Below are 26,648 nucleotides of genomic sequence, written 5' to 3'. Positions count from 1 at the left end.
TATTAATACAGGTGATCCTATCATGAGAAGTACATGTCCATTCCCCATTTTCTACCAGCCTCATGTGAGGATAGGAAAAGAGAATACTTTAAACAGTGTTTCCCAAACAATGGGTCCCGACTCACCAATGGGTTGTGAGAAGGTGCTAGATGGGTTGCCATGTCCAGGGCTGTACTAACCCATCACTGGGCCCTGGGCTAGGCAAACCTGGTGCCCTGGGGCGAGATGGACGGTGAATCTGTCCCACACCCACCTTGCAGCAGTGACTCCTGTCCCGCGGAGCTGGGCTTGGCTCCCTGCTCCAGGCATTGCAACCTGGCACAGGGGTTTCAGTGAGGGGCAGCCTGGTCAAACATGAGCCAAACAGGTCACAACACCCGGAGCCGAGTGTTTGGAAAAGGCTATAAGTTGAGGGGGGAGGGGAGGAACAGTCTCCTCCTCCTGGGATTTCAAAGCCCAGTTTCATTAGAGCAGCCTTTTTCCCCCTCAGTTTGTTCTCATTGACCCACTTTATAATGGAACTCCTCTCACATACCAAATGACTGGAACTTTTTCATTACTTAGTACTGGAGGGTTTTTAAATAAACATCTAATTTTAAATTGTTTGGTATTAACTAACCCAAGAGAGGAGATTAATATTAGATCCTCAATATGATACTAACTAAACACAGAAGTCAATACCTTTATAATAGGAGTGTTTTGAAGTGATGTGACAGCTTATGTAATGTATTGTATTTCCTGCTCTCTCTTCTCTTGCCCTAAATAATCCTCACTTTTTCTACTTTTGCACTAACTGAAGCACTTGAGCTCCAGCCAGAAGTACCAGGTAAATGAGTCTCTTTGCATTGGATATGAATGCTGCAGCACACTGAGACTCATTTTCGATTGGGGCTCCCCTTTCAAGGTGGCCAGAAGAGGGGGTGCCACTGGGTTTGTGCCCTTTTGCTTCGTTAGGTCTCATAAAGGTTACTGGGATTTTAAGTGTTTTTCCTCTTTTTGTTTTACCTTAGGAATATTGGGAATGCCAAGCTTTGTTGCCTCTGTTTGGATGGCGGTCTCTCTCCTTGGAGAACCAGAGAAGAGAAGTCTGCTCCCAATGGAAAAAAATGGTAGAGGGGCAGACTCCTAAACCACTACGAGTGAGATTCACAGCCCAGGGGAGGGAGACTATGGGAGCTCTAAACCACCTTTACACCCTCCCAATCCTCATCTGCTCCAGGGGCTGGCAAGGCGACTGGCATAATTTAGAAAGCCCTGGGTCCATGCATATGTTATTTGGCAGCCTCCCCCAGCTGCCTTACAGGTATCAGTAATGCCCAGAAACTCCACAGTGCTTAGTGTTGTGGACCCACCCCTAGTCATCCCTCCTGCAAAGACACATATCTTATGCCAGGGCTTGTAAGAGAGTCCTCCAGAGGTAGCTGCAATACCTGCACTGGAGGAAGCCTCTCCAGACTGGACACAGGGCATGCAGGGCTCCTTGGCCCACACCAGCCCTCTTACACAGTGTGAAGGGCTGGAGGCCAGTGAAGATCTCCTTCTCTCTCTGGTATCCAGCTGTGCTGAGGCCATCACATCACCCTTGGACTTTAAGATGTCTCAACCACTTTTAGACTCAAGACAAAGCTAAATATTAGAACAAAATCACCCTTTCCCTTTTCAGAAACACAGGGATGACAATCATGTAAACCGACTTGACTTTGAACATGCTTTAGCTATCAGTGTAGGCCAGCGGTTCTCAAACTGGGGTCCTGAGAGATTGCAATGGTCCTCAATATGCCAACAATCACACCAACAATAGATAGACTCTGCAGTAAGAAACAGGCACACCCATCTCACTGACATCTGTAAGTACTCTGCTCTTTTTCCTAAAGCATTACTAAGGACTTGTCTACGCCATTCAAAAAGTCAGTGTGTGTAAATGCTCTTTGTTGGTACTTTGTCGCCTCGTCACTTTTGCCGACAATATACTTCCAGCCCCGCAAGCGGCGTTAGCATTGTCGGCAGGAGAGCACTCCTGCCGACAAAGCCGCGTTCACACTGCCACTTGTGTCGGCAAAACTTTTGTCTTTCACAGGGGGCCTTTTTAAAGTACCTGTGAAAGACAACTTTTGTCGACAACTTTGCAATGTAGACATACAGTACATGTTTATACACACATACCTTTGTCCATCAGTTTCTCAGCTGGGGTCTGTGATTAACATTGCATTTGAAAAGGGGTCTGTCGACAAAAAAAAAGGTTGAGAACCTCTGGTGTAGATGGTTCTCAACAAAACCCCAACAAAAATCCAGTGTGTTCAGTGCTGTGTCAGTTCACATCATTGTTGGCCTGGTCCCCAGTGATCCTCCATGCCCTCCAAGGGGCTGTGGGAGTGGGGGAGCAAGGAGCAACACCAAGCGCTCTGTGCATCCAGGTCGCTTTTCCCACCTGGTCTGTGCTGTGAGGTGAGCATCAGGAGCTGCTGCTCTCTCCCCACCTGGGCTGCATAAGGGAAGGGCAAAGTGACCTGGAGGAGGGGAGCCCTGACTTCGCTCCTCGCTCACCCTCCCCCCAAGGGTGCACAGAGCAGCAGCTTCAAAGGAGGAAAGTGAGCAGCAATTCCACCTGCTCCATGCATCCAGGTCAGTTTCCCCTCATGTGTGCAGGGTGTAAGCAGGTGCTAGGGGCGCAAGGGTTAAGGGTTCAAGGAGGGGTGGGGAGCTGGGGAGCCCATGGGGGGCCAGGGACACCAAAATACAAGTTCATGCAGGGTGCCATTTTTCCTAAGGCCAGCCCTGCAGAGAAGGCGTATGAAATAGAATTCTCTCATACTCAAATGCTGTTCCCATTGAAGTCAACAGCCATTTTGTCCTTGACTTTAACAGAACCAGGACGTGGCCCTGAGGGAATAAATGTGTCCCCAAAGAGGCAGCAGCTACCTCTCTGAAATCAAAAGGTAATTATTATATGTATTAGTACTGTGATTTGCAATGTAGTAATTAAATGTCTGTCAGTGCTTCCATTACCCCTCTTTCTGTAGAGCATTGTGTGTGTGGATGAGATAAAGTAATATCTTTTATGGGACCAACTTCTGTTGGTGAAAGACACAAGCTTTCAAGCTAACAGAGCTGTTCTTCAGGTCTGACCTATGTGTGTATGTCAGGATATATCAATCCTCTGTATGCTGTAAGATATATATGAAGTAGCTGATTTATGGGAAACACCTTTTCTTTTTTTCCTAATGGCATCAGATCCGAGAACCTTGTTCTTACCTACTGACAAGGTATTTAGATATTGCTATTTTTAGCGTACTAGCTCAGGCCCCACTAGCACAGGCCTGTCTACCTGGACAGGATGGAAGTAGGGTTGCCAGGCATCCAGCTTTTGACCTGGCAGCTCTGGTCAACGGGGCTAAGGCAGGCTCTGCATGGCTCCTGGAAGCAGCCAGCATGTCTCTCCGGCTCCTAGGCGGAGGTGTGGCCATGGGGGGTCCCAGTCCGTTCGCTGCTCCCGCTCCAAGTGCCAGCTCTGTAGCTCCCATTGGCCAGGAACCATGGTCAGCGTCTGCAGATGGGGGCAGCACAAAGAACCGCCTGGCCACGCCTCCGCCAAGGAGATGGAGAGAAATGCTGGCCACTTCCGGGAGCCGCTTGAGGTAAGCGCCGCCCAGAGCCCGCACCCTGAACCCCGTCCCATGCCCCCAACTCCTTTCCCCAGCCCTGAGCCCCCTCCCGCACCCAAACTCCCTCCCAGAGCTCGCATCCCCTCCCGCACTTCAAAACCCTCAGCCCCAGCCCCACATAAGAGCCTGCACCCCAAGCTGGAGCTCTCACCCCCCCATTTGCCCACCCCCTGCCTGAGCCCAGAGCCCGCCCCGCACCCTGAACCCCTCATTTCTGGCTCCACTCCAGAACCCAACCCCCCAGCCCAGAGTCCATACCCTCTCCCACACCCTATCCCACTGCCCCAGCCTGGAGCCCCCTGCCACATCCAAACCCCTCATTTCTGGCCCCACTCCAGAACCCAACCCCCCAGCCCAGAGTCCATACCCTCTCCCACACCCTATCCCACTGCCCCAGCCTGGAGCCCCCTGCCACATGCCAAACCCCTCATTTCTGGCCCCACTCCAGAACCCAACCCCCCAGCCCAGAGTCCGTACCCTCTCCCACACCCTATCCCACTGCCCCAGCCTGGAGCCCCCTGCCACATGCCAAACCCCTCATTTCTGGACCCACCCTGCAGCCCTCACCCCAACCCCCTGCCCAGCCCAGTGAAAATGAGCGAGGGTGGGGGAGAGCAGAGGGGGGATGGAGTGAGCAGCGGCAGGGCCTTAGAGAAGGGATGGGGAAGGGGCGGAGCAGGGGTGTTCAGTTTTCTGCAGTCCAGAAAGTTGGCAGCCCTAGCTGGGAGGCCTGTTCCTAGCTGGGAGGCCTGTTCCCAACTGCAGTGTAAAGATAATGTCTAAAATCTTTGGGGCTGAAGATGGCAGTAGAGGACTTTGAAGCCTCTAGGATTCTTGTTCTTTGTGATTTTCTGTTGCTAAGAAGCAGGATTAGCTCAGGGGTCTTATGAGGCAATATGGACAGGTGCTTGAAGCAGCTTTGACAGGCACAGATCATTTACTTAGCAAAGTTCATGGGACAAAGGCAACAATGGATATAATACAAGGGAAAAGAGCCCCTCAGATTTTTTTTTGCTTCTGGGTTTAGAATTCAGTGCAGAGGGGTCACATGCGAAACTCCTACTTACCAAAAATTCTTTGAAACTTATGTCTGAAAACATATATTTATAATAGTAATAGACAAACATGTTTGTTCTCTTGAAGGAACACAGTGAACTTGAAATTCAGACAGTTTCAAACACTGAGTCTTCCTGCCAAGTGGTGTTTCTTTACAATCACATTTTCCTGTCTTTAAAAATGATTTTTCTCTCCCAAGACTCTCACAAACGGTGGCATGGCTTGAATAACTGTCTTAAAGGGGAAGCAGTGAAACTGACTGTATACAAAGTGTTGTCAAATGCACAGTGTAAAGAAACTAGGGGGAAACTTTTTTCCTGTAAATCTTAAGTGTTGCTTGTAACAATAAAAAAATATTTTTCAGGCAGCAGCATGAGGTTTAGATTGGTTGCGTCCCTTCAGGTGTTCCCAGATCATTCAAATATCTTACGCATAGCTTCCTTATCTTTGTCATGCACAAAGGAGTGCTCTTAAAACAGATAATCCTAATTTTCTTTGCAGTCCAAGCAACCCTGCCCCAGGCATTTAAACTCAGCCTTCTTACTCTGAGTCATGCAATCCAGAGATCATTAGAGCAAGGGAAATCTTTGTAATAGGACCTGCAACATCCCAACAATGCTCTAGGCAGGCAGCATCACACCAGCTCTCATTAAGAGGGTTATCTTCACAGCCGACTTAATTGTTTTCAATGACCGCTTCAGTTTAGCGGAAACTGAAGGGACACCTGGAGTAGACTGTACCAACTCAATCCACCCCTAGTCAAGATGAAGTTTTGCTAACATTGTTTTCAAGAACAGCTTCCTATCCAAACCAGTTAGGGAAATCATGCTAGAACCATGTTATTAGCAACAGTAAGTTCCAGCATGATTTCAAACACAGTGAGGTCAGAGCCCAAATCTGTAAGTGCTGCAATGTCTGCAAACCTCCCAGAAACAGGGATCCTCACAGCAGGCCTGATCCTGAGAGGTGTCAAGCACCTATAACTACTACTGAAGTCAACTGGAATAGCAGATGCTCAGGATCAGACCATACACTTCTGTAGCTGAATTGCACATGATCCTCAAACCACCTTTATCTGCAAATGAAGGGACTGAGCAACATGCTGGTTATTTAGTATAACCACTGGGGTAACATAAGGAATCATCACTCAGCTAGGTTAGACAAAACACGTGAAAAAAATACAGGAGCGGATAACCCAGCATTTTCAGGGAGATGGGTGTATCGGGGTGAAGGTTTTCAAGAACACAAATGGGCACGCAATTCTTATTGAACTTTTAAGGGGAGTTGGATATGTAGCTGCCTTTTGTACCTTTGAAAATTACCCTCCAGCTCTTTTTCAAAAAAACAAACAAACCAACCTCCCCACCATCAGTAAACTTTAAATGTGCTTCTCCTTTGCCCAAGAAAACAGACAAAAAACTCTGTCCATCCTAAAGAAGAGATGGGGAAAACTGTCCTAGCACTTAAAGAACTTGGCATCACTGGAGAGAGACACCATATCTTTGTTTATCCAGTCATTTTCAGTTTGAAAAATCTTTCACCTAAGACATTCCCTAAATGCAATGAATTCATCAAGAACTAATTATGACTAAATCTGCCTAACTGGTGATTTGCAAACACATCTGGCTCAGAAAACCAAGGGCCCAATCGTGCAAACCCTTACTCACATAAGTAGTCCTCATGCAAGTAATTCTGTTGGTATCAATGGGATTATTATTTCATGTAAGGATGAGTAAAGGTTTGCAGGATAAGGCCCCAGATAATTCTATTCCAAACACTGATATAATAAGTGTAATTTGTTTATTGATGATATAATATAAGAATCTTAAAGGGACATGTTAACTGAGTGCACTTCTGTCTGAACATTTTTCTACTATATTTACAAGAAATACCTAAGATTACTATATTTGAAAGAGAGCAGAGAAAATCAGTAAATGAGGGGTTTGAGCAGGGGGTTGGAGGTGCAGGCCCAGCTGGGGGTGCGGGCTCTGGGATGGGGCCAGGGATGAGGGGTTTGGGATACAGGAGGGGACTCCAGACTGGGGTAGGGGGTTGGCATGTGGGAGGGAGTTCGGGGTGCAGGGGGGGTGCAAGCTCTGGGAGGGAGTTTGGGTGCAGGAGGAGGCTCAGGGCTGGGGTAGCGGGTTAGGGCATGGGACAGGGTTCAGGGTGCGGGTTCTGGGCAGCGCTTACCTCAGACAGCTCCCGGAAGCAGCCGCCAGGTCCCTGCGGCTCCCAGGTACATGGGCGGACAGGGAGGCTCTGCATACTGCCCTTGTGCCTGCTGCAGCTCCCATTGGTCACAGTTCCTGGCCAATGGGAGCTGTGGAGCCAGCGCTGGAGGTGGGGGCAGTGCACAGAGCCTCCCTGGCCACCCAGGCGCCTAAGGGCTGCAGAGCCCTGGTGGCCACTTCCAGGAGCCGCGCAGAGCCAGGACAGGCAGGAGGCCTGCCTTAGCCTGGGGCCCCCACCGTGCCACCGACCGGACTTCTAACAGCCCAGTCAGCAGTGCCAACCGGAGCCACCAGGGTCCCTTTTCGATCAGGCGTTCCGGTCAAAAACTGGACGCCTGGCAACCCAACCTCCTTCCCTCTCTGGATGTTTTGTTTTGGGTCTCGCCTGCAACTAGGCAGCCAAGTACCTTGATTGGGTGCGCTTATCTTCCCCCAGTTCATGGATCACAAGAAAAGCCAGGTGCCTCCGTGCAGCCCAGACTCAGGTGCCTATTTCCAATAGAGGGCCAGGGTTTACACACACCCCTGCTGGCATCTTCCACAGGTTAGTTTAGGCGGCTCCCCACCGAGCATGCAGGCTTTGTGGATCTCAATCCAAGGTGCTTACCTCTCCCCATTCATTGTATAGGGAGCCCTAGGCACCTAACTCCGACATTGTGGATCGCAGTGTTGTTTCTGTGCCTAAGCCCCTTTCTGGATTCCATCCTTAGGCCTCAATCTTGCAATGGAGCTCATTGCAGAATCGGGGCCCTGCTTCAAGTAACGTGGTGGGCTGTGCTTTGCAATGTCATGCGAAGCCTATTTCTCAAAGTTGCACTCTTTTTATGAGAATCTCTTCATTAAGTATTGTTTTAAAAACACTTTCTGATCTCTATCTAGAGCAACTGAAGGATGTAATTTGTTCTAAAAGCCACACAGCTCAGCAAAGCTGTCACTTCTTAAATGGCCATGTCTCTACCAAATATAACCCACAATGACTATATAAGAATTTCTAAAGAACTCAGCAAATCTGAACACACTAACATCAGAGGCTAGGGAAAAAATATAAATTATTCAGAATGTAAGTGTTCACTTTGTTCATTTACAGTACAAAATATAGATACATCATGCCAGATCAGTGCATTTCTGAGCTTATGTGCCTATACTTTCCATAGCATAATAAATGTTTGCCATTTGATGAAAGAACATGCAGTGCGTCTCATATTCATGTGACTGTTTTTGATTTTTTGTACAGAGAGATGTTCTTGTGAAGTGCTTCTTCAACGTGTGGTACAGTTAGATTTGTGTTGTGAGTGTAATCCTGACTGATGTCCAACTTGATAAATAAGCATTGGGATTGCCTACTTTTGATCCACTAATGTTTTACAAAATACTCCATAAGTTGTTTGAAACTGAGAGGAGCGCTAAGTCTCTCATGAACTGACCAGTTTCCCCTCTCTGTAGCAGTCACTACTAGGATAAGTATTAAACTTCTCTTCTTGGTTACATTCCTGTATCCGGTAATCTCATGAGTCTCAGAATAGCTATGGAGTTACATTAATTTATTCAGGCTAGAATGGACCCTCCCTTTGGCCTGCTTCATACCTAAACCAGTGCTGAGCCCAGCCAGAGAATGAAGGGAAAGGCAGTGTATCTCCCCTGTCCTGGCACTGCTAGGAGCCAATCTACTGCAGCACAGGTTAGAGTAGCTCTGAAGGCTGCCTGAATTTCCACCCCAACTGCAATGGCCCATGTGAACCATTTCAGTAGCTGGTGCTAGCCAGGACAAAGAGACATTTTGGCCACATCCTCCCTTCTCCCAGTAAGCCTTGAGCACTGGAGGTGATATGCAGCTAGCTATGATGGCTCTGTGTGTGCCAGGGAGGATCTCACACACTAGGAGTATTTCCTGGGGTGCGGGGTGGCGTTACAGCTACATTGCAGGAATTAATTCCCCCTTATATTAATTGTAGAAATATTATTTATATTCCTAGTGAATAGGGACCTCACTTTCAATTTTGTGCTTGGGGTTAACTGGGCAAAGGTGCTATGCCCACGGTACCCTTAACTCACATGCACATGGGCAATGTATAGTCCCCTTGTAGCTATACCCAAAAGTGAAACTGACTGTGTCCCAAGTGAGTCAAATGCATGAAATAAGATGAAAAAAAAAATCTTTCAGTAACAATAATCCTAATTTTAGCCAATAACAATAGTAGGTACAAATATTCAGAGTGTGATTTTAATGTTTGTAAAGTGCTTAGTGATTCTCAAGTGGAAGATGCTTCAGAACTGCAAAGTATAACAAGGGTTTCAGAGTATATCATAAACAATACTGGCCTACAACTTAGATACTTATCTTCTCTTTACTTAGAACTCCATTTTGAATTTATGCAAAGAAGCATTATAATTTTAAATACTAAAATATTTTGATTTTATCCATGTATGTGTAATCAAATTGGTGAGGTGAGCTGTATGGGCAGTTATTCACTCCAGCCTTTCTCACTGCTATCAATAGTGCTCAGATTGGGGCAGTATGCAGTGCTTGTGGTATGCTTTCCCCTCTTTAAAGCTACTATCTAGTTCTCCAGAATCTCAGCTTTCATTTTTTAAAAAAGGATCTAGCTGTTATGGTTGTGAAGAAAATCTCAAAAAGGTGAACTGAAACCAGACATCTACTTGAGTCTGCAGAGAGACCTGATAGCTCTGAGCTATTGAGTTCTGCCCTGTTCAGCTCATTAGGCATTAGCTCAGATGCCTAGTGATGATTTAAATGCCAACATTGTTATCTATTTCATTCCTCGTGTAAGAAAAGAGAAGGAAGATCATGGATCATCTACACAATTTACTGTGTCATTTTGGTGCCACATGTGGGTGGCAATTGGGAGAGTCTCACTACTTCTATTTTTTCACCACTCAGAAAGGAATCAAGCCCAAGGAGCCTAGCAGAGCCAGTGGGCACATTCAAGCAGCACTTGAGGTAGCCAGTGGAACTCACAGAACAATCATGATCTTATACATCCGCATAAGCTACAGTAGCATCTCATTTTGGCAACTCACATGGGGCAGAGCTTATTTTGTAGGCAGAGTTTAGAAGAGTGCCACTGCACGACTTTCCCTGCCTTATTGTGAACCCTGGTTGAAACTGGGAATTGTTGCCTATAAAGCCTCTTGACAAAAGATAGGTGAGAAGGGAACATAAGTGACTAGTGGTTGTTTGCTGAATCTCTATCAGCTTAAGGAACAAAAAAATTGTTGAGTTTCCTGGCAGTAGTACTGGCCAATAGAAAAAATGGCTGCTTGGCCTACAGAGTCAGCTTATAGGTGAATGAGAAAGCTTCTTAAACCAAAAACAGACTATTTATGATCCCCAAACATGGTGAGAACATATTTGCCAGGCCCTGTTCCCACCGAAGTTATTGGCAAAAGTCCCACTGATATCAGTGGATTCAGGATGGCGCTCTTAAAGTACTTAGATTTTTTCCCCTTTCTTTTCTGACCTAATTAGACTTGAGTTCAGGATTCCTTACATCCTCTGAAAAGATTGCTGACATCACTAACATTGAGCAGCAACTGATAGTGGGCCAGATAGTGTTTTAGGCACAGCCTAATGCAGAACTGCACCAACCCAGCAAGGGCTCTGGGGAGCCTTTTGCCTGAGAGAGATACATTGGGCCACGTCCTCGGCCTCCAATATGTCCTTTTGCACTGCTCCATGCCACACAGGTAAGTTGAGGATTCCTCTTGCAGAGGGGAATCCTTGGCTCACATAAAGCCAGCTATACCAGACCAACACTGTCCTCTGTAGTAGGATGACATAAGATACAGGGCCTGTGGCAGAAACACTTTGCCCTGTGATGAGCCTCAACAGGATAACAGACCCTGTGGGGCTATTGTCAGTAAGTTAGAGCAGCCTAACGTATGCTGCTGCCCTCAGACCCGAGGAATACAAAGCCATCTATGTTGTGCCATCACCCACACCTTGAATCCGGCATGCAGTGTACCTCAAACAGACTTGATGATCTGGTCTAATGCCTCTCAAATCTCCCAGGGAATGCAGCCACTGCCCCACCCCTTAAGAAGATGGAGTCTTCAACGCTTTCATGGCCAGCCAGACAGCTCAGCTCTACTCTACTGGCAAGTGTGAAGCACAGAGTGGATTGTTCCTCAGGGAGAGCTAGCAGATAGTAGTTGTGTCTGTCCCCTTTAGTCTGGGCTACTGAGGTACAATTGACACTGAAGCCTGGTCTACACTAGGCGTTTAAACCGGTTTTAGGAGCGTAAAACCGATTTAACGCCACACCCGTCCACACTGAGAGGCCCTTTATATCGATATAAAGGGCTCTTTAAACCGGTTTCTGTACTCCTCCCTAACGAGAGGAGTAGCGCTAGTATCGGTATTACCATATCGGATTAGGTTTTGTGTGGCTGCAAATCGACAGTATTGGCCTCCGGGCGGTATCCCACAGTGCACCACTGACCGCTCTGGACAGCAATCTGAACTCGGATGCAGTGGCCAGGTAGACAGGAAAAGCCTCGCGAACTTTTGAATATTTCCTGTTTGCCCAGCGTGAAGCTCCGATCAGCACGGGTGGCGATGCAGTCCGAAATCAAAATAAAAAAAGAGCTCCAGCATGGACCATGCGGATGTGATCGCAGTAAGGGCAGGCAAATCTGTTCTATCAGCGCTCCGTTACAGAAGACGAAATTCAAAATCATTTTTAAAAAATATCCAGACAGACGCCATAGCAGGGACTCAGCGCACTGCTGCGTGACAAGCGTAACGGAAAGCCAAAGAATCAAATGGACACTCATGGACTGGAGGGCTCAAGCTATCCCACAGTTCCTGCAGTATCCGAAAAGCATTTGCATTCTTGGCTGAGCTCCAAATGCTTCTAGGGTCAAAAACAGTGTCCGCGGTGGGTCAGGGCATAGCTCGGTAATTTACGCACCTCCCCAACCACCCCCAGAAGTGAAAGGGAAAACAATCCTCTCTTGACTCTTTTACATGTCACCCTATCTTTACTGAATGCTGCAGATAGACGCGATGCTGCAGCACTCAACACCAACATCCTTACTCCCTCCCCCCCCCCCCGCCATGGGTGGCTGATGGTGCAGTAAGACTGATATCCATCGTCATCAGCCTATTGGCACATGGGGCAGTGCAAAAGGACTGGTAACCATGCCGACTAGCATCCGTTAGGTCTATCAAGGGCGCCTGGCCCTAATTTTTCCTGGTAGATGGTGCAATATGGCTGGTAACCGTCCTCATCATAGCAACAGGGGGCTGAGCTCCATCAGCCCCCACCCTTCATGTGTAAAGAAAAGATTCAATTGCCCCTGGACTAGCAGCGCGATGCTGGGCTCCTCTCCTCCACACTTCTTAATGTCCTGTCTGGACTATCATAGCAGCTGGAGGCTGCCTTCCACTCATTTCTCACTAACAAGTCACTGTGTCTTATTCCTGCATTCTTTATTACTTCATCACACAAGTGGGGGGACAATGCTACGGTAGCCCAGGAAGGCTGGGGGAAGAATGGAATCAACAGGTGGGGTTGTTGCAGGAGCACCCCCTGTGAATAGCATACAGCTCATAATTTCTGCTGGATCTGACACAGAGCAGCTGTGCTCTCTGGTTCTATGATACAGTGGTTCTCTAGTACACTTGCCCATATTCTAGACAGGACTGATTCTATTTTTAGATACCAAAAAGGAGGGATTGACTCAGGGAGTCATTCCCAATTTTGGCTTTTGCGCCCCTGGCTAAGAGCAGCTAGGGGCACTTATGACAGCAACAGATGGTGCAGTGCAAAAGGACTGGTAACCATGATCATCTTTTTACCAATTTATGGATTGGTAGATGGTACAGTATGGCTGGTAACCATCTCTGCTGTCATGCAAATGCAAAAGCATGCTGCTGTGTAGCGCTGCTGAATCGCCTCTGTCAGCGGCATCTAGTACACATACGGTGACAGTCACAAAAGGCAAAACAGGCTCCATGATTGCCATGCTATGGCATCTGCCAGGGCAATCCAGGGAAAAAAGCCGCGAAATGCTTGTCTGCCGTTGCTTTCCCAGAGGAAGGAGTGACTGACGACATTTACCCAGAACCACCCGCGACAATGATTTTTGCCCCATCAGGCACTGGGATCTCAACCCGGAAATTCCAAGGGGCGGGGGAGGCTGCGGGAACTATGGGATAGCTACGGAATAGCTACCCACAGTGCAACGCTCCAGACGTCAATGCTAGCCTCGGACCGTGGACGCACACCACCGATTTAATGTGTTTAGTGTGGCCGCGCGCACTCGATTTTATACAATCTGTTTTACAAAACCGGTTTATGCAAATTCGGAATAGTCCCGTAGTGTAGACGTACCCTGAGCTAAAAGTGCAAGAAGCTGCCACGTGCCTGTCTATGCTAGGGCTAATGAAGCTAACATTGATGCAGCAGAAACGTTGGTAATACCAATGGGAGTTTCTTCTTAAAATTCCTTAGGGTAAGCTAGATAGGGCCATAGGAGGAAGGCTCTGTGCATCTTTATCTTATTCACCCATGCAAGGGCCAGAGATAATCTAGCTCATCCTGTTTAGGTGCTAGAGATAGAAAACACTTTAGCTAAGTTTTGGTAAAAGACAGAATCATGGACCTTAGGACTTGATGAGTAAATGGCGGAGGCGCTGCTTTTCAGACACTTGGTTTTAAAACCCTGTTAATTTTTAAATGTGCAGATATTTTACTGATAATTTTGCATTTTACAGGGGTTTGTTTTAATTAAAGAGGCCTTTGCATTTACTTTTAGGTTAATATGGGAGAGTCTCATGGTGGAGAATCTGAAATGAGAGATTGCAAAAATGAAAGAGTTATCTAGATAGCTGCTAATTAGTATTATTTTGAAATTCCAACTCCCCTGCTTTGACATGAACCAATCTTCAGAACTTTCTATTAGCTGATATGGACACACTCCCTCCATTAGAGCTTAGTGCAGCTGATTAAATGTAGATTCTTTGAGTTATGCCAAAAGGTAAGATAGATAGGCCTTTTTGTGATGCTGTGTTTAGTATACACATAGAAAAAGTTGAATGTATTAAATTCTTTCTTGATTTTTTTTATTTGACACATATTAATGCAAGAATCAAGTACATCATTAAAATCTATAGTCAATGACATTTACAAATGGCCAAGAATATTTCAGACAACTTTTCCCATCTGTCTTTCAGAACCAGAAAAGCCAGCTCTATTAATCAGTGACCATTATTATATATAGTTTATGCAATGCCCCAAAGCATAGCAGACACTGTATGCAAATGACTGTAATGTGCAAATGCCTTTATGAATAAAGAAGTCGTCTCCTTTGATGAAAGAGACTCACAGCAGGTGTTAGGGGTTCAGTGCTTTTGTACTGAAATACCTCAGGAATTAATTCATCATACCATGCATATGCTTTTAAGCTTTCATGCTATGTTTTAAAAAGGCTCCTACTATGTACAGCATTGCAACATGCAGCATTTAACAAGGGTCTTCCAAGAAGCTAGAGATGAATGTTGCCAGTGACATTTATCTCCCTCTGTTTTTTCAAACAGCAAGGATATATATACCCAGAGCAGAGTGAACATAACAGGGGGATTAGGAAGGGCTGTAAAAAGAGATGAGTGCCATTGATCCTGGACCTCCCCAAACCACAAGTAACCCTGTGAAACTATCCACAACAGGATACAGAGATCCTCTTCCTCTCTCGTGACTGGCCATCTGACCATGAACACTTCACCTGGCCACTCAAAAATGCCAAGTTGGAGTGATCAGCCCCAGGAAGAGAGGGCCACTAGAAAACAGCTGCCTTGGAAGAGCTACATGGATGAGACAAACATAACAATTGGGGGGGGGGGTCTAGTGTCATTTGGGATTCAGGCTCTGAACCAGGGGTCTACATGGCCTAGCTTCTCCCCACTCACCCAGGGAAAGCCACAGATGGTTTGGCCTTGTGCTTACATTTTATGCAAGTCAAGTACATCAAAGCCCCCTGCTTCAAAAGCCTGCAACTTAAAACTGCTTTTGAAAATCCCAGTAAGCTGCGTTGCTGGTAGCCTTTAGCTTCCCTGCAGATGAGCTCGGACACTGCTGCCCCCAGGAGGAGCCGAGTCGGCAGCCCACCCTGCTCACTGCAGCAGAAACTCCTCGGTCACTTTTAGCCTCCAGCCTCCCTCCTGTGCAGCTCCAGGGATCGGGCTGCTCCCAGCAGCGCAGGGCTCCGCGCGTCATTCACTGCCCGTTCTTAGAACCCCACCCAAGTTTGCTACGATGCCAGCCCTGCGCCCGCTCCGCTGCCCTGAATGATCCTCGGTGCCAGGCACCCACCTCAAAGAAAGTGACTCTGCTGCCCATCCTGGGTGCTGATTGCGAGCGTTGTGCCCGGCTCTGGCTGCTGGAGCAGGGAGCGGAACCGCTGTCGCCGCCTCCTCTTCCTAGAGCTGCTGCACTTTAACTCGGGTCCCCGGCGCGCCGGCCAATCAGGAGATGTCCACTGCCCTCCCCTTCCTTCCCATGGGCTCAGAAATCCTACCGCGAGGGCTGCATGCGGTTCAGGGCAGCTCTGCCAGCCCCTGTCCCGTGCATCACTCACCTCCCCATCCCCATGTGCTGTCTGCAGCCAGGCTGCGCTGAGCTCAGCAGCCCCACAGCGAGGGGAAGGAAGATCCGGCCACATGCAAGCCAGGATGCAGCTTCTGCTGCCTTAGGAGCACGTCCAGGACTACTGTTTGCTATCTGCAGACTGAACAGCATCGCATGCCTACTGCAAACACAGAACATATAATGGTAGAAATGAAAGGCTGGAAGAGATCTGGAGAAGTCATCAAACCCAGCCCCCTCTGCTGAGGTAGGACTAAGTATACCTAGACCATCCTTGAGAGGTGTAAAACTTCCAATGATGGGGATTGCACAACCTCCCTTGGAAGCCTAGTCCAGATCTTAAATGTCCTTATAGATAGAAAAATTTTCCTAAAATCTAATCAAGCTTTCCAGTGAATATTGAATAATACTGGACCCACAACTGAGCCCTGTGGGACCTCATGAGATACATCCCCCCAGTTTGACAGTGAACCATTGATAATTACTCTTTATGGTCTTTCAAGCAATTGTGTATCCACATTATAGTATTTTCATCTAGCCCACATTTCCCTAGTTTGCTTATGAGACTATCCCATGAGGGTGTATCAGAAGCCTTACTATATTGCAGGGGTAGGCAACCTATAGCATGCGTGCTGATTTTCAGTGGCACTCATACTGCCCAGGTCCTGGCCACCGGTCCAGGGGGCTCTGCATTTTAATTTAATTTTAAATTAAGCTTCTTAAACATTTAAAAAACCTTATTTACTTTACACACAACAATAGTTTAGTTACGGTATATATTATAGACTTACAGAAAGAGACCTTCTAAAAACGTTAAAATGTATTACTGGCACTCGAAACCTTAAATTAGAGTGAATAAATGAAGACTTGGCACACCACTTCTGAAAGGTTGCCGACTCCTGCTATATCGCATCTCCTACTTACCTCCGTCACTAGGCCAGTAACCTCATAAAAAAAGGAAAGTATGTTGGTTTGGCATGATTTGTTCATGACAAATCCATGCTGGCTATTCTTTGTAAACCTATTGTCCTCTAAGTGCTTACAAACTGATTGTTTAATAATCTGATATATCTTTCCAGGCATCAAAATTAAGCTGATTGGTCTATAATTTTCCAGGTCCTCTTTGTTCCCCTTTTTAAAGATTGGTACTGTGTTTGCCCTTCTCCAGTCCACTGGGACCTCATCTATCCGCCCCAAGTTCTTAAAGATAATTGCTATTAATGGTTCCAAGATTGCTTTAGCTAGTTTCTTAAATACTCTAAGATGAATTTCATCTTGGCCCTGCCAACTTGAATACAGTATATCTAATTTATCTAAATGTTCTTTAACATATTCTTTCCCTATTTTGGTTTGAATAGCTTCCCCCTGATTATTAGTATTAACCGTGTTGAGTATCTAATCACTAATAACTGATGACAGCAAGAAGGCTGAGGTGTTGCCTATTTTGCTTCAGTTATTAGTTCTACTTGCCTGCTAAGAGAACCTACCCTTTCCTTTTTCTTACTTGTAATGTATTTAAAGAACCTCTTATTTCCCTTGCTAGGTGTAACTCATTTTGTGCCTTAGTCTTTCTGATTTTGTCCTTACATGCTTGTGCTATTCTTTTGTACTCCTCCTTAGCCATTTGTCCATGTTCTCACTTTTTGTAGGATTCCGTTTTCATTTTCAGGTCATTAAAGAGCTTCTGATGAAGCCATAATGGCCTTTTACTATTCTTCCTCTTTCCTTTGCATCACAATAGTTGGCAGTTGTGCCTTTAATATTGTCTCCTTGAGAAATTGCCAGGTCTCCTGAACTACTTTATCCCTTAGCATGCAGAACTCATGGCTGGAACTGTTTATGGCAGACACCAGCAGTCTGGCAGTGCTTTGACTTTGTTTCAACCCATCTCTCCAAAATCTCCCTGGGTTCCTGTCTTCTTTTCTCTTCGTGGTACAGTTAAGGGCACATGATTAGTAAGAAACCAGGCTTTAGCATGAATCTGTATTTGTTTTATTTGTACATTGCCCAGAAGCATGCTAGGCATTTTCCACAAGTAATGGGTTTGTCAGGAGAGAAGGCGCAGCACTTTTATTACTCACAAGAGCACTCAGAACAGTCCCAATATGCTCAGGCTTCTGCAAACATCTAGGTTGGCATGATCAGGGCTGTAACAACAGCCAAAAGCAAAGCCTGGTCTCTCCCATATTTGTACCATGAGATTTTTCTTACACTACTTTCCATTATGTGCTGAGGAGGGTAGCAACCCCAGGTTGAAAAGCTCTGTGGCAGGTAGAAGGAAAAGAGCAGTGCTCTATTTCCTGCATCTAGAGATGGCAGAGGCCCTGTTGCTCCCCCTTCACAGGTTGGGGCTCTGCAATTTAAGCAGGGAGAATACAAAGCCAGCTTATGGTCATCCTCCACAGCATGTTCCCCTGCCTAGCCAAAGGATTTTTTCATGCATATCTGCTCTGAAGCCATAGCTGCTGGGACAGCAGTAACCACCACAGCCTGCCTCCCCTCCCTGCCTTCTATCTCTCTCAAAGAAGAGGAGGCATAGACTTTGTGGAAATCATCTGAAACAGTTTGGTAGAAAAAGCTGTTTTTAAATTATCACTGGTACTTATTACATAATAGAATGTTTTTTTAGACCTGAAAAATTAATATCAACTGCAATATTTTGAACTATTTCTGTGAGGCTTGGTACTTCACAGAGGGTACTGAAACATATCATACTGAGAGGTGAATGGATTTCACAAAACCAAATCCTCAGCCAGATCATTGCTATCAATCTCAGGAAGGCCTATGGAGACACTGCTCTGTTATCTGCTGACAATTATAATAGACAATTTAGACTTTAGTGGAATAATTAAAGACTATTCAAAGGAAAAAGAAAATCTTGATTTCTAGCTGACATTAGTCAGTTAATGAAATCACAAAGCTGGCTCTGAGGTGTAATGAGATTTTAATAATAAATGCAATTTTTGTAAATTTTGAATGCATTAAAAGAATATTATTTTTTCATTACTGAATATTTCCCTCTAGAGTAGACAGGTGGGCTATATTCTGCATTGATTTACAACCCTATGCAACCCCAGAATTTAGCATAGTATGTGTAGAATTCAAAGCATGGAAACTTTTTTTTTTTATAAAGTCAAAGAATAGCTCATCTGAGAAAGAGAGGTTCCTACCAGAAAGGCAAAGGATTAAAAGGACCTATGGGACAAAATTCACTGCCTGTGCAAATAGATTCAACTCCATTGAAGGCTATGGAATTGCATCCACTTGAGCCAGTGGTGAATTTGGTCCCTTGTCTTGGCCAGGTGAAATGTTCTATTTTTATATTGGGACAAAAGAAAAAATCATTTTATTATTGCACTTCAAAATGAGTTAACATTTCCCCAATAAGTGCTACTTCTGCACGTACTGTGTATATGTGCATATAGAAGAATATAACTCAAACTTGTAAAAGTAATCAAAACAAAAATATTAGAGAATATAAAAATATTTTAAGCTGTTCTTCTAGATTAGAAACAGTCCATGCCCAATGTTTTGGAATGTGGGGAGATTATGCAAATTAATTCAGTTCCATTAAGACAATACACAGGTCAGAGAAGGCGATTCCTACTAAACATACACAATTAAAATTCCATTGGTAATAGCAAAACTACAATTTATAGCTCAAAGTTCTCTTAAATTATGTATCAGAGGGGTAGCCGTGTTAGTCTGGATCTGTAAAAGCAGCAAAGAATCCTGTGGCACCTTATAGACTAATAGACATTTTGGAGCATGAGCTTTCGTGGGTGAATACCCACTTCGTCAGATGCATGCACAAAAGCTCATGCTCCAAAACGTCTGTTAGTCTATAAGGTGTGTGACGGGTCTGGTACCCCAGCACCCCCTGGTGGCGGGGGCGAGCTGGAGCCTAGCGCCCGCCGCTCCCTTGTTCTTCGGCCTGCCCCTGGTAACCGGCGTATTATGGCCTACTGGCCAGAGTTCCCATAAACACCCCCTCTCGGAGCGGGGTAACACGGCCTAGCGGCCGGAGTCCAACAACCCCCTCTTCAGAGCAGGGTAGCACGGCCTAGTGGCCAAAGTCCCTAGACACCCCCTCGGAGCGGAGTAGCACGGCCTAGCGGCCGGAGTCCAACAACCCCCCTCTTCGGAGCAGGGTAGCACAGCCTAGCGGCCGGAGACCATAGACACCCCTTCGGAGCGGGGTAGCACGGCCTAGCGGCCGGAGTCCAACAACCCCCCTCTTCGGAGCAGGGTAGCACGGCCTAGTGGCCAAAGTCCCTAGACACCCCCTCGGAGCGGGGTAGCACGGCCTAGCGGCCGGAGTCCAACAACCCCCCTCTTCGGAGCGGGGTAGCACGGCCTAGCGGCCGGAGTCCAACAACCCCCCTCTTCGGAGCGGGGTAGCACGGCCTAGCGGCCGGAGTCCAACAACCCCCCTCTTCGGAGCGGGGTAGCACGGCCTAGCGGCCGGAGTCCATAGACACCCTTCCCCCCCGCTCGGCGGGGATCCGCCCGCAACACGCCGAGTGGTACTGCAGCTTTAAGGCTGTCAGTCTCGACAGTCCCCTGGGTCACTTCCTACCCTGTCTAGCCGGACGTCGGCGTTGTGGGAGCGGTTCCCCCGTAGGTCCCTCCCGGCAGGCGCCCACCCCCCCCGGGGTCTCCGGTACGGCCTCTGCTCGGCTGACGCCCCGGTCCAGGCGCACTGGCTCTCCTTCTGCAGGAGCTGACGGTCTGCGTCCTTCTCCCCCGGTGGTCAGCCCCGACTGAGCAGACCTGCAGGTTTTTATACTGGTCTGCCAGTTGGAGCACGCCCAGCAGAGCTTCCTGGGCGTGGCTTCCTCTGCTATCAAAGCCGGGTTAACCCCCGCTGTACCAGTGCAGGGCTGTCCCGCCCCGTCACACACCCTCCCCCTTAAGACAGCCGTCGGGACCGGCTGACCCTTGACTCCCTCCTCCCCCTCCTCCTCCCCGATTTGGGAGAAGAAGTCCGCGTTCCCATGAGCCTTGCCTGGTCGATGTGACACGCGGAAGGCGTAGGGTTGGAGGGATAGGTACCACCGCATGATCCGGTTATTCGTCTCCTTCATACTATTGATCCAGCGGAGGGGCGCGTGGTCAGTCACCAAGGAGAAAGGGTTCCCTAATAGATAGTACCTTAGTGCTTCGACCGCCCACTTCACTGCCAAGGCCTCGCGTTCTATGGTGGAGTACCGGGTTTCGCGGGGGAACAGCTTGCGGCTAAGGTACAAGACCGGGTGTTCTTCCCCTACCTCTTGTGACAGTACGGCCCCCAGTCCCACCTCGGAGGCATCCGTCTGCAGGATAAAGGTTTTTGAAGAATCCGGTTGTACTAGTACTGGTTCTCGGGTTAATTGTTCGCTCAGGGCGCGAAAGGCCTTTTCACAGCCTTCCGTCCAGCGTACCTTCTGGGGTTGCGAACTGCGTGTCAACTCCGTCAGGGGGGCAGCAAGTGTGGCGAAGTTAGGCACAAACCGCCGATAGTATCCGGCCAGCCCCAAGAACTGCCGGACTTGCCTCTTGGTCGTGGGCGTAGGGTACGTCCTTAGAGCTTCTACCTTGTCTACGAGGGGGCGGATCTTCCCCCGGCCAACCGTGTAGCCCAGGTAAGTCACCTCCTTCTGGCCCAGGTGACATTTCGCCGGGTTCGCAGTGAGGCCGGCTTCGCCCAATGCCCGTAGAACTTCGGCCAGGTGTTGCAGATGCTCCTCCCAAGTGATACTGTAGATGACAATGTCATCGATGTACGCCGCGGTGTATTCGTTGTGGGCGCTCAGCACCTGGTTCATGAGTCGCTGGAAAGTAGCCGCGGCCCCGTGCAATCCGAACGGCATCATAGTAAATTGGTAGAGTCCGAACGGCGTTGGAAATGCTGTCTTTTCTCGTGAGGCCGGTGTCAACGGGATCTGCCAATATCCCTTCGTCAAGTCCAGGGTGGAGATGAACTCGGCTTTTCCCAGCCGCTCGTCCACCCGGGGCATGGGATAGGCGTCAAAACGTGAAATTGCGTTTACCTTGCGGAAGTTGATGCAAAACCTGACTGTCCCGTCTGGCTTGGGGACCAACACTATGGGGCTCCGCCATTCACTCCGCGACTCTTCCACCACCCCTAAGGCTAGCATCAGCCCGAGCTCCTCCCTCATTGTCTCCCACATCTTCCTGGGGAGTGGGCGGTGTGTGTCCCGCACTTTGTGCCCTGGAAGGGTAGCGATGTGGTGGTTTGCTAGCGTGGTTCATCCGGGTCGCGCCGACAAAACCACGGGGAACGCCGCCACCAGTCGTTCTATCTGGTCCCGCTGGGCTGGGGTAAGCTCGTGGCCTATGTCCGCTGTCCCGGCTGCCTCAGGCTCTCCCGCCAGCGGCCCCAACTCCGGTTCTGGCGAGTATGGGGCTATCATCAGGCCCTCTCGGTCCCTCCAGGCCTTAAGGAGGTTCACGTGGTAGACCTGGGTATCCCTCCTTCGTCCGGACAACCGTACCTCATAGTCGACCGGCCCAATCCGCCTGACCACTTCAAAGGGGCCCTGCCACTTGGCCAGCAGCTTGGACTCTGAGGAAGGGAGCAGCAAGAGGACCCGATCCCCCGGCTCGAAAGTTCGCACCTTGGCCCCCTTGTTATAATGAGCCTCCTGAGTCCGCTGGGCTCTAATCAGATTTTCTCGGGCCAAGGTCCCCAGCTCCCGGAGGCGTTCCCGCAGGTGGATGATATACTGCACTGACCCTCGAACGCGGGTCTCCTGCTCTTCCCTTAGGAGATCGAGGATACCCCTAGGCTTCCTCCCGTAAAGGAGCTCAAACGGGGAGAACCCTGTGGACGCCTGGGGTACCTCTCGCACCGCGAAGAGGAGTGCGGGGAGTAGTTTATCCCAGTGTCGTGGGTCGTCCTCCACAAACTTCCTCAGCATGGCCTTCAAAGTGCCGTTGAACTGCTCGACCAAGCCATCCGTCTGGGGATGGTAGACAGAGGTCTTTAGCGCCCGGATATTCAGCAGCCTGCACAGCTCCGCCATCAATCTAGAGGTCACATTCATTCCTTGGTCAGTTAGTATCTCCCTCGGGATACCCACCCGAGCGAAGATCTGCAATAGTTCGCTAGCAATGACCGGTGCTGTGGTGGACCTCAGTGGCACCGCTTCGGGATAGCGCGTGGCATAATCGACCACCACCATAATATACTTATGGCCTGTGCCGCTCTTCTCTAGGGGTCCCACGAGGTCCAGGCCTATCCGGTCAAAAGGCGTCCCCACCACCGGCAAGGGTACGAGGGGGGCCCTTGGTACACCTTTTGGACCGGTTCTCTGACATTCGGGGCAGGAGGCGCAATAATCTCGTACCTCCGCATGGATGCCCGGCCAAAAAAACCTCTGGGCCACCCTTTGTAACGTCTTCTCCCTCCCTAGGTGTCCGGCCCATGGCACCGAATGTGCCAGGCGAAGCAAGTCCCGTCGGAACCGCCACGGGACCAACAGCTGGCGTAGTTCTTCCTTCGTCTGTGGTTCTGGTACCACCCGATAGAGTACGTCCCGATGGATCTCAAATCGGGGCCCTTGTGGCTGGCGGTGGGACGGGTCTTCCCCCCCTGGTGGGCTAGTCGCCTGTTCCCATGCCCGGCTGAGGGTGGTATCCCCTCGTTGCTCCTCGAGGAAGTCGGTGTCCACCTCTAGCCAGCCCTGGCCCTCGCTTGCCGGCGCTTCGGTCGGGACTTGGCTCCTTATCCTTCTCCCGGGGCTCCCCGAGGGCCCCTCTAGGGGGTCCTCGGCCGTTGGCTGGCCTAATAGTCCCGGTCGTCTAGCCCGTTTCCCAGTTCTCCTCCCGGGCGGCGTAGCCCCTTCCCTTAAGAGCTTCGTGAAGCCCAGCCAGTCACGCCCTAAGACCACGGGGTAAGCCAACTTAGGGGCCACCCCCACTAGACACCGCGCCCGGTGCTGGGCCGCCTCTAGCTGTACCCAGACAGTGGGGTACAGCTTCACATCCCCATGGATGCACTGTAGCCGGATGGGGGCCCCGGCGGGGCCGGTGGGCTTAATCAGCCCCTCCCGAATAACCGTCTGGCTACACCCGGAGTCAACTAAGGCCCAGGCAGACGTTCCATCCACCTTCACCGGCAGAACTATTTTCCCCGGCTCCCAAGCCCGGGCCCGGTGACCCGCCGTCCACACCTGCCCATAATTGCAATCCATGTACGGGCACTCCCTTCTGAAGTGCCCTATCTGACCGCACTCGTAGCAGCGGTCACGTCTCCCTTTTTCAGAGCGGGGTAGCACGGCCTAGCGGCCGGAGTCCAACAACCCCCCCCTCTTCGGGGCGGGGTAGCACGGCCTAGCGGCCGGAGTCCAACAACCCCCCCCTCTTCGGGGCGGGGTAGCACGGCCTAGCGGCCGGAGTCCAACAACCCCCCCCTCTTCGGGGCGGGGTAGCACGGCCTAGCGGCCGGAGTCCAACAACCCCCCCCTCTTCGGGGCGGGGTAGCACGGCCTAGCGGCCGGAGTCCATAGACACCCTTCCCCCCCCGCTCGGCGGGGATCCGCCCGCAACACGCCGAGTGGTACTGCAGCTTTAAGGCTGTCAGTCTCAACAGTCCCCTGGGTCACTTCCTACCCTGTCTAGCCGGACGTCGGCGTTGTGGGAGCGGTTCCCCCGTAGGTCCCTCCCGGCAGGCGCCCCCACCCCAGGGTCTCCGGTACGGCCTCTGCTCAGCTGACGCCCCGGTCCAGGCGCACTGGCTCGCCTTCTGCAGGAGCTGACGGTCTGCGTCCTTCTCCCCCGGTGGTCAGCCCCGACTGAGCAGACCTGCAGGCTTTTATACCGGTCTGCCAGTTGGAGCACGCCCAGCAGAGCTTCCTGGGCGTGGCTTCCTCTGCTATCAAAGCCGGGTTAACCCCCGCTGTCCCAGTACGGGGCTGTCCCGCCCCGTCACAAGGTGCCACAGGATTCTTTGCTGCTGTCATAGGTTTTCTCCCCCACTTGGAGCTTTTGGGTTCCAAGATGGGGACCTGCATGAGCTTCTCTAAACTAATCCTAGTCTAGATCTGGTTCTGCTGCCACCAGTTACGTTTAAAGTGGATAACACACTGCCTGTTCCCCCAAAACTCTCCCTGGGGAACATAGATTCAATCTCCCTGAATCTCAGCACAAAGGGAAGCAGCCCACTTCCCCCCTCCCTCTCTGTCCTAGCCTACTCCGGAGAGATACACACCGATTCAACTCCGTGAATCAAACCCAGGAGGAACTCACTCTTCCCCCCTCCCCTTCCCCTGAATTTCCACAAGAGAAGGAATTAACCAAGTCCAAAGAAAAGAAAAGAATGTATTAAAAGAACAAAAAAAAAGTACACTATCTCTGTAATACCAGGATGGAACAATACACAGAGTCTAACCTACAAACCTGGAGAGAATTCCCCCTCCCCCTTTCTTTCTCAGTAAAAGCAAAGTAACAGCAATAGAAATAAAGAGATTCCTTCAGCAAAACACACAGTTGCAAATGTAGAAATAAACTTATAATACTAGTATGCCTTTCTAATACTCACTAGACTGAATAGATGAAAAGTACTGCAGAAACCTGGGAGGGCTTGATTAAGATGTCTGGACTCCCTTAACTCCCAAGAGAGACTCAACTCAAAACAAAGAACACAGAAAAAAAAAACTTCCCTCCACAGAGATTTGAAATTATCTTGTCCCTGATTGGTCCTCTGGTCAGGTGTTCCTCAGGTACTGCTTGTTAACCCTTTACAGGTAAAAGAGACCTTAACCCTTAACTAACTGTTTATGACAGCTGCTTCTTCAATTATGGTTACCCAGAGAAAGAAAGAAAAGCCAAGAAAAAAAAAACCTGATTCTAAAATGTAAAAGCAACAGTCAAACTGCCCACATTAGAATTGCTTATAGACTGATGATTCCGGAGTCTTCTGATCTCAAATGCTGGGAAACAAAGCCTTGAGGTCAAGTATCAGAGGGGTAGCTGTGTTAGTCTGGTTCTGTAGAAGCAGCAAAGAATCCTGTGGCACCTTATAGACTAACAGACGTATTGCAGCCATGAGCTTTCGTGGGTGAATACCCACTTCTTCGGATGCAAGAGCCTTGAGGGTAAGGGATGATATATTGTTACCTTGGTATAGCAATGTGTGATCTAGATTCAGCAAAAGTATTTGTAATTTATGTTTCAAGTGGCTGTACTGGGTTTGGTTCAATCTGTAAAGTGTCGTTCCTAGTTTGCTGTTCTTCAGACCGTAAATGAGCAACTAAGCTCTCTTCTGGTGGCCATCATAGGCCTGAAAGGATAATGTGATTAAATCATGGCTATAGGCCACCAGGAAGCAAGCAAGTACTGATGTAACCAGATCTAGTGCATCAGTAAGAGGTGTTCAGCCATCTAACAACATTAACTGTGTTTTCCTCCATTCTAGCTGCAGCCCATTGGAATCATTCCAAGTCTTTTGTTAAACATTATTGGAGACCAACAGACAATGATAAATATCAGCTTGCTGCAGCAAATTCCAGGTAACAGAAAGGGTTATATCCCTCCCTAGTGTACACATAAAGGGGAGGATTTATTATTCCACACATGAGAAAAACAGATTAGTGTTGATTGTGATAATCAGGAACTCTGTTTTTATAGCAACTGATTTTATCATTTCTGTTTCCTGAGATGCTGACACTTTCTTTTACATTTGTCTTCTATGTTTATTCATTTAGCTGGTTATTTAAAATATATTGTTGTTAGAGGTTTGTCTTATAGGAGCAGGTTTCCTTCCCAAGTACCAGCTGCAGACAACAAAAGAAGAATCCTCTTCTACTTTAGATCATATAGAGTTCAATTGGGCCAAATTCTGGGTTTAAATCTGGAGTACTTCCACTGAAGTCAATAAGGTTATTCTGGATTTTTATACTGAGTGGTAACGGAGCAGGCCTGTTGTGTTTATAATGTTTACATTTAACAATACCGAAGATTTGTTCTATTTTGGTGGAATTTTAGAAAAATATTATTTTACAGTTGTATAGCACCTTTCATCTACAAAGACTGCAGAATGCTTATAGCAGGTTGACCACTGTACCTGCCCAGAGACTCATTGTAAG

At 48.6% G+C, this 26,648-nt stretch overlaps 1 protein-coding gene across 4 annotated transcripts in view; it reads right to left on the bottom strand.

The window, feature by feature from the left end:
- LOC123376604 (very-long-chain enoyl-CoA reductase-like) overlaps window positions 1-26,648 on the bottom strand; it is a 58,258-nt gene that overhangs the window by 29,785 nt on the left and 1,825 nt on the right. For 3 of the 4 annotated variants that reach the window (XM_045028741.1, XM_045028743.1, XM_045028745.1), the window contains exon 1: window positions 15,286-15,392. The exons of the other annotated variant lie outside the window; for it this stretch is intronic. In XM_045028741.1, the coding sequence (XP_044884676.1) occupies window positions 15,286-15,312 (27 nt within the window). In that variant the 5' untranslated portion in view covers window positions 15,313-15,392. Of the gene's footprint in view, window positions 1-15,285; window positions 15,393-26,648 lie in introns of those variants that run through there. 4 annotated transcript variants of the gene reach the window in all.

Source organism: Mauremys mutica, chromosome 8 (assembly GCF_020497125.1).
Source record: "Mauremys mutica isolate MM-2020 ecotype Southern chromosome 8, ASM2049712v1, whole genome shotgun sequence".
Lineage (NCBI taxonomy): Eukaryota > Metazoa > Chordata > Testudines > Geoemydidae > Mauremys > Mauremys mutica.
This window is presented reverse-complemented; position numbering and strand designations above follow the sequence as displayed.